General features: G+C 35.4%; 1 protein-coding gene across 2 annotated transcripts in view; it reads left to right on the top strand.

The window, feature by feature from the left end:
* The window catches only part of MMP16 (matrix metallopeptidase 16), a 167,113-nt gene that overhangs the window by 79,756 nt on the left and 70,991 nt on the right, over window positions 1-16,366 (top strand). For both annotated transcript variants that reach the window (XM_058831999.1, XM_058832000.1), the window contains 2 exons: window positions 2,892-3,040; window positions 10,561-10,683. In XM_058831999.1, the coding sequence (XP_058687982.1) occupies window positions 2,892-3,040; window positions 10,561-10,683 (272 nt within the window). The remainder of the gene's footprint in view (window positions 1-2,891; window positions 3,041-10,560; window positions 10,684-16,366) is intronic.

The raw sequence follows: 16,366 nt of genomic DNA, 5'->3' as shown, positions 1-16,366 counted from the left end.
AGCCTGGAGGTCAATTTGTCTGTATTTTCAGACAGAAACTTACTTTCAGAGTGTCATCTGACTTTCCAGTGTGTTGGCTGTGTCTTCTAGGCTATTTTGAAGGCTGAGGGAAGACCCAGGTGGTCTAATTCCTTTGTTCAATGATTGGGGGTGGCTTTCAGGCATCCTGTACTTACCTTGTATGTAAGACTTTTTGATAGGAGAAAGGCTATACTGTCCTCTCCTGCTGTTTCTGAGCCAACTCTCTGTTCCTTTTCTGTCAAGTGTCTCTGCAGTAGCACTCTGCTAGATTCCAGTTAGTTCTCCCTGCTCCACTTCTCCCATGAGCAGTAGTCCCCAAGAGTTTTTTTTCTGTCTCTGTATTAATAGCTTTTCTAATTCAGATGGCTGAAGGTTTCCCTCCTGGCATTTTTTTTTCTTGCAACCCCATACCTCTGACTTCTCCAGTTATGCTGCAGTGAGGATGGTTTTACATGGTGATGGGTGACCTCCCAGGCCTACCCAGCAATTTTGTCTGCCCTTAGCACCTGAGAGCTTCATAAAGGTCTGTGTCTGCATACCAAATTCTTGCTGAGAAGGTGCCACCATTTTACATAACTGTGACATGCTACTCAGAACTATTTTTCTTCCCTTACTATTTGTTTTGATATCACTGACTTGAGAAATGAATATAAAAATAACCCCACTCTTAAATATGCTCACTGTAAATATTAATGCAAAGAGACTACATATGACTACACTGAAATCAATGCACTCTGTCAAACTTATTTCTTAGTTCCATGGTCTTGTTTCCACATATTATGTTGCTCTTGCCAATATTCAGGCTCTGCCTGGCATTTCAGAGCTATCTTCCAATAATGCAGGGAGGAACAGGCTTCATCTGCAAAGTGGCACATAAACAAAGTTGTTTCTGTGATTACCCAAATCTTGCTCATGCTTAATGTACACAAGCTCTCCATTAAAGCTGAAAAGTTCAAGAAGGTATGAATATTTAAAGTTGTATGTAGGTTCTGATTGTAGCAATTCATCTATATTGTAAATAAGAGCATATTCCTATTTATTAAACAAAATTTTCTTACTCTGAATGGTCTTGTATATAGAAATAGTGTGAAGGTGAAAGGCTTTAGTCAAGGTCTTAGTCCTGTCTATACCCCCTGTTGTATCTCCCTGTTCCGTGGGGCTCACAAACAGGTTGTGGGTTTGATCCCTGTGGGCCATTCACTTGAGTTGGATTCAATGATCCTTGTAGGTCACTTCCAACTCAGAATATTCTGTGATTTTATGATTCTGTGGTTGTTGAGTTTGTGTGTGAACTGCACAGGTAAATGTGTGTTTAAGGTAAACATGTTTAAATTAGAAATGTCTGAACTCATCACCTGAAGATTTACACAATCTTTAAAGCCAGTTTAATCTTTCACTTGCACTGAGCCAATGTTCACCTGTAATGCCCGTTCGGTGTTAGTAAAGTGTACCTTCCTAATAAGTTAATTCAATATGATCGTTCACTGTGCTCATAAAACGGGAGTGCTCCACAACCTTGGTTAACCTGCTGCAAAACTGAAATGTTGGACTTGGCAAGAGAAATTTTAAACTGAAAATAGATATGTAGGTTGCTGTTAGGCTGCATATAAACAGAGTATCTACAAACAGGTAAAAAACCAGAATTGTATGAGGCAGAGAGAGCCCACAAAACACTGTAATGAATGTAATTAATTACATTCATTAATGTAATGATTCAGAATCTGTGACTTGTTATGTGATATGTTTGAAAGAGGTGGCTGAATCAATTTTAATTTGCTTTGTTTTGGTTTTGTTTTGTTTCGGTTTTTTTGTTAAAGAACAGAAGATCAGATTTATGGGGCAACAAATATTTTGTTACTAGGGGAGTGAAATTGCAGCAATACATTTTAACTGAGTCTTGTAGATTGGCAATAAATGTACCTTTCATTCTAATGAGCGCTTCCAGCCCTGGAATGAAAAGACATTTTTTTAAAGCTGTATCAGTGCCCTCACTTCCTCAAATGTCTTTCACTGTTTTCTGTATAGTCTTGATTTTGAGAATACATAGAAACATTATGATAACTGCAGCTACTTGTTTATGACATGTTGCATCAAGAGGACAGCGTGTTTCAGAGGGCTTGTCCAAATGTTGTTAAGATAGTGGCTTTTATCCATGAACCTTTCAGTAACTTGGACCACACTTCTACACAATTAGGAGCATAAGCAGTTGGCAATAAATACATCTTGATTTAAAAAGGCAGTTCCTCTTAGTGAAGTGAAAACAGACTCTGCTACTTCACTACCTCTTGGACACCTGCTTTGCCTATAAGTATGCGATTTTGATATTCTTCTCAGAAAGCTGAATGCCTCCCTACTCTCTCCGTCATATTCTTCTAGAGACAATAATAATTTTGTGTAAATGTGTGAGCTATTGTGGATTTATTATTGTAGATGGTGAATATTATTATGTGCCTGGTGGGCAGTCAATTGTATGTGGCAAATATTGTAGATTTATATCTTGTCTGCTTAAAACACTTGAAGTGCCTAGAGCCAGGGTTAGGTGCTTAAGTTGTAGCTTCAAATAAATAAATAAATACATTAAATAAATAATTGAAGCAGGCAGTTTCAGATAATAAAGAGAGATGGTTTCTGGGTAGGAAGCTCTGTAAGTCTTACAGCAATAGAATCTTTAATAAAGAAGGTGAAATAAAATCCCCAAAGAATTTCTTAGATGCAGATAAAATAAAGAAGAAAAAGCCAAGCACCCAAACGAACAGAACTTATACTTGGTGAATTAGAAGCTTCTTTATGTATGGTATAAAACTAATTACTAGGGAGTGTTTTCCTTACCTTTAATTTCTATTTAATAGCCGCTGCACTTGTCATTGCAGGTATGGTTACAAAAGTATGGCTACCTTCCACCAACTGACCCCCGAATGTCGGTGTTGCGCTCTGCAGAAACCATGCAATCAGCTATAGCTGCCATGCAGCAGTTCTATGGCATTAATATGACAGGAAAAGTGGACAGGAACACAATTGAGTAAGTAACCAGTACTGAACTGCTCTTGACTTTTCTGTTTCAAGCAGGGTAAAATAGAACTGGGAAGCAGCGGTGTAACCGGAGTATCCAAGTAGTGTTGCAGCTTCAGATGGGGAGGTAAATTGTTTCTCTCTTTCCTTGCCTTTTCATTTTCTTCATCTTCTGTGTTTCATGGTAGCAGTCATCACCAGCCTAACTGCCGTCTGCCTTTGGGCAAGTGATTGTACACAAGATGTTGCAGTGTTACCTAAAGTAAGGGCCAAAAGGTTATCATTGTGGAAGGGAAGAAACATATTTGAAACTGGCAAGAATCCATGAAATGTTTCACAGTTGAATGAGTCTTTTTTTACTGGAAAATCTTTAGTGTAAATTTCTTTATTCTTACTAATTAAATTTGGCAGACTCCACTGGCCCATTTGTTTCATGGTTTCCAGTAACAAAAGACTAGGTGTGGTCATTTTAACATGCAGTAAAATTGAATCAGTTTTTAATGCCCCTTGCAATTCTGAAGTTGTTTCAGGTTCTCAGTATCTGATTTTTGACACAGAATATACACAGAGAAACTCTATAAAACAGAACTATTGAGGGATACTTTCAAACAACTCTATACTGTCCCAAATTTTAAAAACGTGCCAAAAAAACCCCCCCAAAAACAGGGACAATTAATACACAATTAAGAGACTGTATCTGGGATTAAGACAGCAGGACCAGGGCGGTGATCATGCTGCTGTACTTCATGTTGGTGGGGCCACTCCTCGAATGCCACATTCTGTTTTGTGCCCTTCATTGCAAGGACACTGAGGTGCTGACTGAGTCCAGAGAAGGGCAGCATAGCTGGGGAAGAGTCTGGAGCACGAGTCCTGTGAGGAACAGCTGTGGGAAGTGTGGCTGTTTAACCTAAAAAAAGGAGTCTCGGGGGATCTTATCACTCTCTATAACTACCTGAAAGGTGGGGGTCGGCCCCTTCTCCCAGGCAATAATTTACAGGACAAGGCTCAAGCTGCACCGGGGGAGGTTTAGATGATATTAGGGAACAGTTCTTCACCTAAAGGGTTGTCAAGCATTGGAACAGGCTGCCCATGGAAGTGTGGCACTTAGGGACATGGTTTTATGGTGGATTTGGCAGTGCCATGACAATTGTTTGAATCAATTACTTTAGAGGTCTTTTCCAGCTTAAACTTCTCTGATTCTCTGAAGTGCTTGTTGGACTCACTTCAGTTAAATTGTGATAAAGATTATCTTGTGATTTCAGGAAAAGTTACTTTGCTTGAAAAACAAGCAATAACTCAATAGTGCTGTCACTGCATATCCCACATTTGCCTCAGTGAAATATGCTTCTACCGCTCTAAAATGCTTATTTGGGGGAGAAAATAATCCTCCTTCATTTCCCATTTCCTACCCCCAAACTGATGTGTCATCTTTTGTTACTCTTTTCTTTTAAGGTAACTGACATTAATGATTTTTCTATAATTTAGAGTTTAGGGAAGAGACTAGGCAAAATGCTGGCAGGATTGGAAAAATCATTTTATTCCACTGACACATACTCTATTGCATTGAAAAGCAATAAAACAAAGCATATTTTGTGGCTGCCCTCAGGGGAGGTGAGTTGATCACACATCCCTCAGTTTAGGAATTTAAAGGACCCTAGACCATGCAGTGCAATAGCAGTAAATGTCTTGTGAGAGAGCCATGGTCAAAAGTGTGTTTATGGTCCATTCTGCAGGTGAAGAGTCTATGCTCTTTGTACAGTGATTGATCTTTGAGGAGAGTGCTGCCAGTAACTAGTACCTTTTTCAAGACATGTCAGAGACAATATATTTCACTAAAAGTAAAATAGCCTGTTCACAGCAGCACAAAAGAGACAGAAAAGAGTAACCTAAGGGAAAGCAGAGGCCATCATTTAGTTTAGAGTATCAGCTGGAGAATTTTAAAAAACCAACCCAAAATTCGAAGTTCAAATGGAGATGGTTAAGGTTGCTAATGTAGCATTTTGGCCAGCAAGATTTTTCTTCACTTCTGCAGTTTAAGAGATGGAGAAATCCACCTGTGCAGCAACCCAAAATATTAGTCTTATAAAGTGGTGAATGTTGAGTTTCTGAGATCTTTTGATGCATGATTTTCTTTTACACAGATACATTAATATATTGCAATTCTTAAGTACATGTAACTCATGCTGGATGAATGCTGCATTTACTTAGGTATTTGGAGTCACATTAACTTAAGTCAAATTAGGAACAGAACTGATTCTTAAAAGCCTGTCACACTTAAATTGGTGTTGAAAAAACCAAAACAACAAAACACTCATTTTTAACTAAATTCTGGCCTCAAGGTACCATCAGTTCACATCACTGAATATTCATGGGAAATATGACTGTATAATAAAGAGTAAATTGTCTTTCAGTTATTCATTTGTGGCATTATTTTGTAAAATAAACACAATTTCATCTACACAGAAAGTATATATTCTCTTTAGATAAGAAACGTATGACAGTTTATAATTTTTTCCTCTGGGATATGCTGTAATAACTAACAATGCTGGTGTTGCAAATAATAAATAAAGCAGGAACCTCATAAAAAATATGTTCTCATCTTGTGCATGAGTATTTACCTGCATCTTTGACACATCTTGACGAGAGATTATGATGTGACTCTTTGTCTTCAGAAGGACAAACAAAAAAGTTATAGTAGCAACTTGATAGGAACCAACTTTGGAGATATTAACAGAGAAATAATGTCCTACAGCAGCACCATGAAATGTCTCCTGGAAGGATTTTGCTGCTCTGGAAAAAAGATAATCCCTCAATGAGTATTTTGGTATGCATAAATATGAACAGTATTCATCTTCTCCTTACTACTCAGCATTCACTTGGTTTCACTATTTTTTTTTTCCCTCAAGTGTCTTGGAAAGAATGATGCATACTTATTGCTGGGGATAAGGAAGAGTGAGTGGTAGGAAGAGACATCCTTATAATGGTGTAAAAATGTGAGGGAGTTTCTGAATACAAGTACCGTGACAATGGTGAACCCAGTGAAAATACTGTCTGATGTTTGCATGGAGTGCCACGGTATTTTCTGTATTTCATTTATATATTAACAAATATAGTCAATATTTCATGGAAGAGGACATTTCTGAAACTGGACCCACTGTTGGCATTCCTGGCCTTCTTTATCCCTAAAAGAAACATTGTAGAAGAAGGCTAGTTGTCATCTTTTCTTTAAACTGCTATACATGTTTATTCCCAAAACTGGTTTTGCACTTTTGATAGATACTTTTGACTGCTACCTTCTTGATATACAGGTTGAATGATCATGTATAGGATGCTGACTAAATCTGTGCAACAATAACAAAACTTTCATTTTATTCCAATGTCATCCTTTAGAAATAAATGGCAATTATGCTTATTTCAATGCTTAGATGAGCTTCTGACCAAGCTGACGCTTCTCTGCTGTTCGTATATTAACTATCAGTCACAAAGTAAATTCTGAGCTGTTGAAATTGATCCAGTGGTTTATTTTCTCAGTAAATTAGTAATTTTTTTTTGTGCAAAAGTATACATAAGGTCTGTACCCCCAGCAAATAGCCAATGAGAAGTCCTGAAAAGAAATCATCAGGGCTGAAATACAATATCTTACATCACTCTTTGTTTCCTATTACTAAGCAAGTGTCAATAAAGTCCTGTAATAGCAGGCTACAGCAAGCAAAGATGCTTAGAAAGACATACTTATTTCTCCTTAATAAACATTTAAGGGTATAATTCGGTAGTTTTCTTAAAAAGACATCTATAATTTGTCCAGCCATTAAGTTAAGATGCACTAAGTCAAGTTGAACCCTCTCTTTTAGTTTCCTTTTCTGCTATAACTCTGTCCCAAGTAACCCCCAAAGCCCAACAACAACAAAACAATTGTGCAACCTTACCAGCAATTTGGATAAGGGATAAAGCAGTTGGGACATTCAACCAAAGGTATGGCTTTTAATGTTTTGATTCAGTGAGGGTAATTTATTTTTTTTCCTGAAGGCTTAAGAAAAATAAGAGGCAGAAAGAGATTTTTCCTCCTAGACAGCAAAGAACAAATTATGGTTAGGAAGCTGGCTTGAGGTAGAAGTTCAGTTTCATCTCTCTTTCTACTGGAAAAGCATCACAGTTTTGCTGCATATTTTTCTTTTAATCTTTCTAGACTTGCTGTGAATCTAAAATATTTAAATTTTCCTGACATATATAGTTCTTCAAGATTCAAACTAATGGAATTAGAATAGGAATGTGATGTGACATAGTGTACAGATAGAGAACATTAGTCACAATTAAGCCTCTTTATTGAGTACTTGTAAAATATTAATTTTGAAGGGCTGCTGCAGAAAAGATTTCTTCAATTTCAAAAACAAAGTGATGAAAGAGAGGCAAAGTCATTACCTGTAGGCACCTTTTAAAAATGAAGCATATTTCAAAACATTTCAAAAACACATTAAAAACTTAAACTCTAAGAAACAATCAGGAACATGGAAGACCTTAATCATATTATGTTAGAAGAATCTATATTTGAAAGAATATAGAAATCAATGTCTTATTTATCAATTCCCCCAAGAGAAGACCATATTATGTGCTAAGTATCTGGAATGTCATGAGCATTAATGATTATTACTAAGAGAAGTCTTCCTCCCAGTAAGTGTGAGAACAATTACGGTTGAAGAAAAAAATAAAATATTAAAGAAATAAAAGGAAAATTTATGTGCCTGAAGTTGTTAACATTTTGTCTCATTTCTGTGCTAGAAAATACTGAGCTCCTATACTAGTCATGCACTAGTTTGTTTAAAATTTGACGTCTAAACTTAGCTCAGCTAAGATCTTGGTGATAGATTTGGTGATGTTACAAATCTTTGGCTGCGAATTGCATCTTTCCTTAAATTTTACATGAAGATAATTGCCCAAAAGCTACGGAACCACCCATGCAATGACTTCCATTTGATTTATATTTGGATTTATATTGTGTGAACTACAGACCTCATGTAAGAACAGTGAGAACATTAGTGGTACAGACAGCATGAGAACTTGGAACATCCCCTCCCTGTCCAAACCAATAAGGGTACAAGCATAATGTCCTTGTAGGTACATACTGCTTCAAAATCAATGCAAGAACAAATTGTGACTGCTTGAATTTCATAACATGTTGTTTTGGGCTACGTTTTGTTTTGTTAAAAAAGGATTGTCAGTAGTTCTATTAAGATAATACAATGTTGACTTTTTCATCCGTGTTACCTACTGTTCTTGACCTTTGGTGTTAGCTCTAAAATGAGAAAAGGTTTTTACATTAACAAGATTTTCTGTAAGATTATTGAGTCTTTTGACTTGATAAATTATTTCAATAGCTTTGAAGATTAATTTTTAAATTCAGAACTTGGAATATTTACTCTTATCTGCCCCTAGCTTGCCAGTGAGCAAACCCTTTTATTAAAATAGGTCTCCATCATTTAAGCTAAATAATGTAAACTTTTTGTTGAGGGGAAAGGCCTAATTCAGTAACTTTTAAGTCATTGCCCTTGAAATGATACAATTTTGAGTGATATATATTATACAATATCTTTATATAGTGTTTCTAACAAAATATAATAGTTACTTGATTTTTATTTATTCCTTGCTTCTTGTTCTTGATGTAGGGATATCACTTTAAGGTGAGAACACCAATCTTTTATATTTACATCTTTTTTCTGCAGTGTGTGTATGAAGTTCGAACAATATAATTTATATATACACTGCCATTAAAGTGTTGCATACTGATCTAACATGCACTGTGAAAAAATATTGCTGACAATATGTCAAAAAAGTTTTCGAAAAGTTTTCGAAGGTCTGAGCCAATTTTAATTTCATGAAGTGTAAATATATCATTTTACTAATAAGAATACTATTGCCCTTTGGTCTATAACTACATCTTTCTTCCATTTTCTTTCATTACTAGAGCAAATTAAACTTTTCAGTAATATTTCATTCCAGAAATCCTTAATGTCTACTTTGTTGAATTGTTATTTCATTTCAAAAGCCAAAGGAATCTGAAGTAAATTTGCAGGGTGTGTCAGCAAATGCTGGTGGGGTAAGGTTTTTTAGATTCTTGCAGTATGGTCTTTGCAGGCATTAGGGAAGGAACATTGTTTTCCTTGCACATCAGCTATTTTATGTGCCATGCATAAGTATTCTGACTAGAAAGTAGAACAAATCCTTCTATGTTTCTTATTTGAAGCAGGTGATTGTGATCCTTGATGTCTTCAGTTAAGGCAGTTAAATCCATGAGTTTTGGATTCCTAACCTGTACTACTCAATAGATTTGTCTCACATCAGAGTTTTTGCAGGCACTTCTGTATCTCTTATCAGTGCAAGTGGGATGCAGTGCCATCTTGGTAGTATCAAGAAAATGTTGTATTTTCCCACAGGCTGGTGAGCTTAATACCTACTTGTGCCTTTAGAAAACAGTTTGCTGTATATCCATAGCTACAGCATATATGAAGTGTTACAAATCTAACTGTACTTTTAAACCACTTCTTACACATTTATCGTAAGTGAGGCTGATGATTGACTGCTTTTTTTCGAGTTTTTTATTACCTGTGCATGTTTTAAAGGGAATCCGCTTTCTGAGTTGACATTTCAAATTACTTTTCTGTCATCCAATCACACATATATATATACATCTACTGTGTGTACATTTATTTACAAAACAGTGCCAGTTTAATGGTCAGAAATTCATCCATGAAAGCCTGAATATTGGCTATGACTACTCTTCTGGTAAATGCCATTGTAAAACTATAGCTTTTACATAAATAATTGTTTGGCATGATAGAAATATAGTCCAATGAGCTGGAAAAAGTAACAGAGGAGATTTGTCTTTTACTTATGCAGTAAAGGCTTTAGTCTTGCTCTCTTCCTGATGGTAAATTGTCCTGCAGCCATTCAATTCATATAAAATAATAACATTAGCTGTGTTTTCTTTCAACTAAATAGTGTCTTACACTACTAGTGAGGAATAGTTCAAGGATATTGCTGAGGAAATGATACTTCTGAATTAGATATCATCTTAATTATAATATATTTTGAATGCTGGCAAGTTTAAAGTTTTTGAAATATTGGAAAACAATGACGTATTGAAGAGCACTGTAGAAATAAAGTCTTTGTGAAATCTGGTGCTTCTGCAATGGTCATTTTTATTATATGCAATTTAGATTTTCGGCTTGATTTTGTGCAGAACATTGAATATTCTTAAGCAATAATTCCTGAGCTAAATATCTCCATTAGGAGTTTTAAGTTCCAATGAGATACTTCTCATTGTGTGGAAAAAGAGTAAGGTAGAAGAACTTGATAGTATCAAATAGCTAGCAATTTCAGTACCCCGAATTAAAAAACCACCAATGGTCTGTTGTTTTTATAAGTTTATATGTTCTATAAAATTATATATACAGATAATTACGTGTTTTTGTTAGGGATGCAGTAGTTATTATCTTTCTTTCATGTTGTTTAACTGTGTGGTGCTGTTTCTTGCAGCTGGATGAAGAAACCTCGATGTGGTGTGCCTGACCAAACAAGAGGTAGCTCCAAATTTAACATTCGTCGGAAACGCTACGCGTTAACAGGACAGAAATGGCAACACAAACATATCACTTACAGGTACTAAAGATATTCCTGTAGACATGCTAATGTCACTAATAGTGATGGCTTTTCATTTAAAGTAAACAGAAATTCCTAAATGTTTTTCAATATATTGAGAAGTTTATTATGAATGTATGATATAAAAGTGCTACTCTGGGTATACCTCCTATAAGTATGTATGTGCTGCATAAGAACCAAGTTCTTTTCTTGGATTAAAATTGCATCTATTTAGTAGCCAGTAAACTTTCTGAAGCTTACAGCATCAGTTTAACACCCAGTGTGTCCTTAAGGTTACCTTTCAACTTTCTTGGCAACTTCTCAGGAAATAATGCTCTAAATCTAGGAGTGCTGTAATGAAACTCAGATTTCTAATTTAAATATATAAAATAGGTTATTGAAAGGAGTCAGTCTGTCTCTGCAAAATGTAGGTGCCTATGGGTCTGTTCTAAGTACAAATTAATTTGATTATAATTTGATGAGTCACTGACCCGACCATTTCCTGTCTAGATGATGATGGGTGCAGGAGTGTGTGCAGGGCAGTACATCTGTATAACTCCTGAGCCTGACACGTAGTTAGCACAGTGTGCCTGCTGTCAAAACTGAGGCCTTGCAGGGAAAGTTAGATGGAAACTTTCAAGATGTACTCACTAGAGCTCTGTCAGCCAGAGAAAGTGTCATGTATATAATATAAAACCCACAATCTGTCAGCAAAACAAGGATTCCAATAGAGACTGTTGGAAAATTTACACAGCCTCATCATGGATTCCTGTAGTATCTAACACGGGTAAGTTCTGAGGGATAAAGTAGTTTTCAAATTCATTAACTAGTGCCATTATTTACAAACCCATACAAGTAGTAAATTTAAAGTTCATAAGCCTTAATGGTCATATAGACTGTTGCTCATACCCTGATGAAGAGAGCTTAATTTGTAGCCCTATGTCACTACTCTGGTTTATGACTGAATAGTTTAAGACATTACATTCTGATACAACATCAAGGAATAGAGAACTGACTGCCTTGGGGTTGGTAAGCTGCATTTAGAAGTCCTGTATTGTTAATGTAAATGTAATTTATAGCTGTTTAGAACAAGAATACTTACCTACAGCACTTTACATGTTTTTGCATTTTTTAGAATTTAAATGCAGAGTGTGCACACTTAGGAGGCATGTGTAGTCATCTACTCATATGTGTAGTTTTCTACCACTCTGAGTGTACAGGGTCTGATTCCCTGTTTCATTACAGAATTTTTTACAACAGTCTAAATACTACCACTTGTATATCTTCTGGACTGTCACCCCAAGCATTAATCCAAATAACAAATGAAGGTGTCCAGTGTTAAGCTAAGTGACAACTATCTAGTAATCTTTCTCACTTTGAAGAATTTATAGCAGTTCTTTATCTCCTGCCTCCCCTCTTTGAAAATGTTCTCTCTCTCACTTTGACAAGACTTCCAGTCAAACAGATCTTTGAAGTGACTGTCTGTAATATTTTTTGCAGTGAATTATAGTACAAAAGACATTTAAAATAGAAACCCTACATTTGATTAGAATAAAAAATAGATGTTATATTGTCTTTTTGAATTAGAAAATAACCCTAAGCAAATAAAGACCAAAAAAAAAAGAACTAAGATTATTTTCACACTTTTCACCAATTCCCTGCTTACAGGCTTATAACATGTTAAATGAATGACATTTTAACCTGCTTTGTTTCCTAAAATTTTAGTCATATCTCTAGTGTCATTTATCTGCTCAATTTTTCTCTGTGCTGCTCCTCAGTCTCTTCATAACCTGCAGATTTCCAGCTGCATTCTATGCCTTCCTGGCCAGTCGAACCTTGCATCCTGAAGTGTACCTGCTAAGTTTAGTAATTCCTCCATAGAAAGAGCAATTTCTCCTTCATTTCACTGTGTAATACATCTTACAATTTTCTGGAAAGCAAAAACAAAACCCCATAACAAATGCTCCCAAAAACAAGCTCCCCACCCTTCCTTGCCCTGGAACTTTTTTCAACATGTAATTTTTCCACCTGAAACAGTTCTGCAAAATTTCAAGATAAGTTTCAATGAAGCAACTTGAAATTACAATTATAATTAGAAGATACATTAATAATGTAATTTTTTTGCCCCATATTACATTTATTATGCCCTTTCAGTAACAGATTAAATTTTGGAGTTAGGTGTGATTATTTATTCTTAGAAAGAAATGTGTTTACAGATAGGACCAAAATACAGATTTCCAGTACTGGGAACATCAGCATGGAATGGACAATCTGCTGCATTAACTGTGCTTGCTCTCCCTCAGGGAATGCAGCTTGCTTCTCATTTGAACTGATGTGTGATGTTTGTTAGAATTCCTGTTTCTGATGAAGCTACCCAGTTTACAATATTTTCCTGCCTGGTATAGTTTATGCTGATAAACCTTGTGACCATTATTAGGACATATGTTATAGACTAACGTGCCTTTTACAAAGAGGGAAACAGAAAGTATTTGAAGCTAGAAGTATTTTTACCAACCAGAAGAGTATAGGGGTGAAAGAAAACATCTAGAGTACAAGAGAATTATGACTCCATTACAGAAAAAGCTACAGAGATCTAAATAATATAGTCTTAATCTTTCCTTAGTATTTCAGGCTTTGTCAGGTTACACAACCATCTCTGAACATTGTACAGAATCAGAGAAGAAATTTAAGAAGGCTATGAAAGGATTTTTAAAAATTATTTAAGTTTTTTTAAAAAAATTTGAGGGGCTATTTTTGAAGGCACATATGATTCTCAAAAATATAGTCACCTTCTCTTTTGCTAGGAAAGTAAATAATCCATTACTTTAAAGAAGGAGCAACAATGTGAATCAATAAAGCTATCTGTTTTGTAAAAATAGAATATAAATGTTTGTCTGTCAATTTTAGACAGAGAATCATTGAATATGAACCCCTCCTCATCAGCATTCTGTGCATACTATTCATAATCTGATCTCCAGCAGTAAGTCATTTCTCAATTGCCCAGATTATTCCATCTGCAAAATACTTCTGCAAGTAAAATTGGACAATGTTCTGTAAAAATAAAAGGTTTGCCTTGAATTATAGCCATGACTTAGAACTTGTAATGATTTAAAATAAAATAATAATTTAAAAGCTATTCTGATTTATTTTTTCTTTCTTAAGTAAGGAAAAAAACAAAAATTGTTCAGCAATATGTTGTCATTTAATTGGTGCAGGAAACATAGCTCTAGATAGGCAATAGCTCCATCCCAAACCCACTATAAATAATTTAATATTTTTCTTGAGTTCAGTTGACAATGGGTCAAGCCCTAGATAATTGTCATTTTCCTTTTACAAGTTAGATATATCCTAGATTCTAACTATATACTGTTCAGATAAATGAATGAATGAATGCTAGCTGGGAGCTTCAGTATGCAATGAAAACTCTTCTCTGGCCTGTTAGCAATAGACTGTGCAATTCCTATTGTCTGGATGGTCCATATTGTGTAGAATATGGAGAAATAATTTTTTCTTGGATATTGGATATCCACACTAATAAGTAAGGAAACAGCGGATTAAGAAAAAACTTGGAAAGTGCTGCTGATTCATAGCAGCAAAAATATATTTGAGTGTATTACTACAAAGTAATATTTAGAATAGATTCCATGTTTACGTTTCATTTTGTTGATTTCAGATTACCTAGTAGTATATTATGACATCAGATCTCTTAAAATAGCTTTCCTATAAAACCATTTATCTGTCAAGTATTTTGCTAATCTTGAGTTTTTGTCTCGGAAATCTCATGTCTTTCACATTTCATCTTCTTTTAATGAATGTTGAGGAGAATGTTATCCCTGAAAATGGAGAGGCAAGATAATAATAAGTTCTTTCAATCATGGCAGCAGTAGGTTGAAAATCAAACCCACAGAAAATCAAAAGCAATAGCTCTGGTTTAGGATTAATCAACATGAGCAAGAGCTGTATGAACCAAGATAGCACTCTTAGTCTATGTCTACAAAGAGTTAGGAAGCTGAAACTGGAAAGAAGTTGAAGCTAAAAGACCTCACGTCAGTGAGACATTAGTAAAGCAATCTCTTCAGTGATTTCTAGAGAAATGATGGCCCAAAGTGAAATATGTTTTTGGCCAGAGGTAATTGATTACTTTCAATAAAAGTTACAGTGTGATTAAAAACCAACCAAACAAAAAAGAAACAAAAAAAACAAAAACAAAACTAAACCAAAGTCCCCCCTGTGTCGCTCTATTAGGAACAGCTGGGAAGAGACGACACAGACTCTCATGGAGTCGGACAGGAGAATTTTTCTTAGTTTATTGCTTCAGCTCTGTTTTATAGACTGATACGTGGAAAGTACAGAAAGGAAACTCTTATTGGTTAGTAAACTGCTACATCACCATCATTGGTCAGTGTAGTTCACCACCCCTTGACTTTCTCCTGCAAAGAAAACAAGGGATAGAAAACAACACCTGCAAGGCTGTTTTCTGTCCCTGAGGATTGTTTTAATTCTTTCTCATGTTTTTCCCAGACTACTTTCTCAGGCAGGACTGAGGAGCTATGCGGCCTGTAATTTCTACAGGCACTCTGGTTCAGATTGAGCATCCATACCCCTAAAGAAGCCAAAAACACAAATAAAAGAAAAATAAAAACAAAATCAAAAAATAAGCAAACAAACCCAAACAAACAAACAAAAAACTCTCCACCAAAACAACAAACAGCCTCCAAAATTTTCGTTCAGTTTAGGTTTGATTTACATCAATGACAGTAAAAAGGTTATGTCAACAATTTATACACATTTAATGTATGTTCCAGTTCATTTTACCTGAACAATTTCATCTCAAGCACAGATCTGTAGCTAGCTTACTTCAAACAGGTTACTGACTGTATCTTTTTTACCTACTCAATTTAAATTCCTGCTCTTTCATCTATTTAAATTTCAGATTACTGATTTTACACAGTCAAGTGAGGTATATCCTGACAATCTTGCAAGGCTCCTGAAGCTGTTACAGCCAAAAATATGTCAGTGAAACATGGATAATTTTTCTTTTAGGATATTTTGGGAAAGGAGTGGGAAGGGAAGGAAAACCCAAAGCTTTTCTGAAATCAATAGACTCAGGATTATACAATAACGCTCTCAAAACAGGACTCTTCAGACAGCTATGGAAATAGTAAATCAATGTGAAAAGTGCATATCAGTGATAAAATCTAATCATTCTTGTGGAAGACATGTATTTTAAAGTTATAATGCTTGAGGCAACAATCAGGTTGAAAATCATACAAAACCAGCAATAATAACCACCAAAAAAAGTATAATCAATCGTTACATGGCTGTTGCAGTCTAAAAATAACAGCTCTCAAAATTTATAAAAAGTGTCACTCAGTTTATTTGTTTGTAAAACATGGCATGAAAATAAATATTTCATCTTACAGATTGCCTTTTGTTTAGTAATTACAGGATCTTCAACCTCTTTGTACTGCCAATCTGGTCAAGGTCAGCTTTGGATCTTTTGCTCATTTGAGCTTCTTTGCTGTGAAATGATCACTAGACATGCAGACTAAGAAAGCAATACTTAGAAAAAAGATGTATTTTTATTATGAAGGCCTTTGTCTTGCTATGCTTTCACCTTGCAATAAGAGTGGTTCTGAGTTGTCACATCCTACACTTCTATTTGACCTCCATTATCTGGACATGTTGGGTGTAAGATACCAAA

This window comes from Poecile atricapillus, chromosome 2, assembly GCF_030490865.1.
Source record: "Poecile atricapillus isolate bPoeAtr1 chromosome 2, bPoeAtr1.hap1, whole genome shotgun sequence".
Lineage (NCBI taxonomy): Eukaryota > Metazoa > Chordata > Aves > Passeriformes > Paridae > Poecile > Poecile atricapillus.
This window is presented reverse-complemented; position numbering and strand designations above follow the sequence as displayed.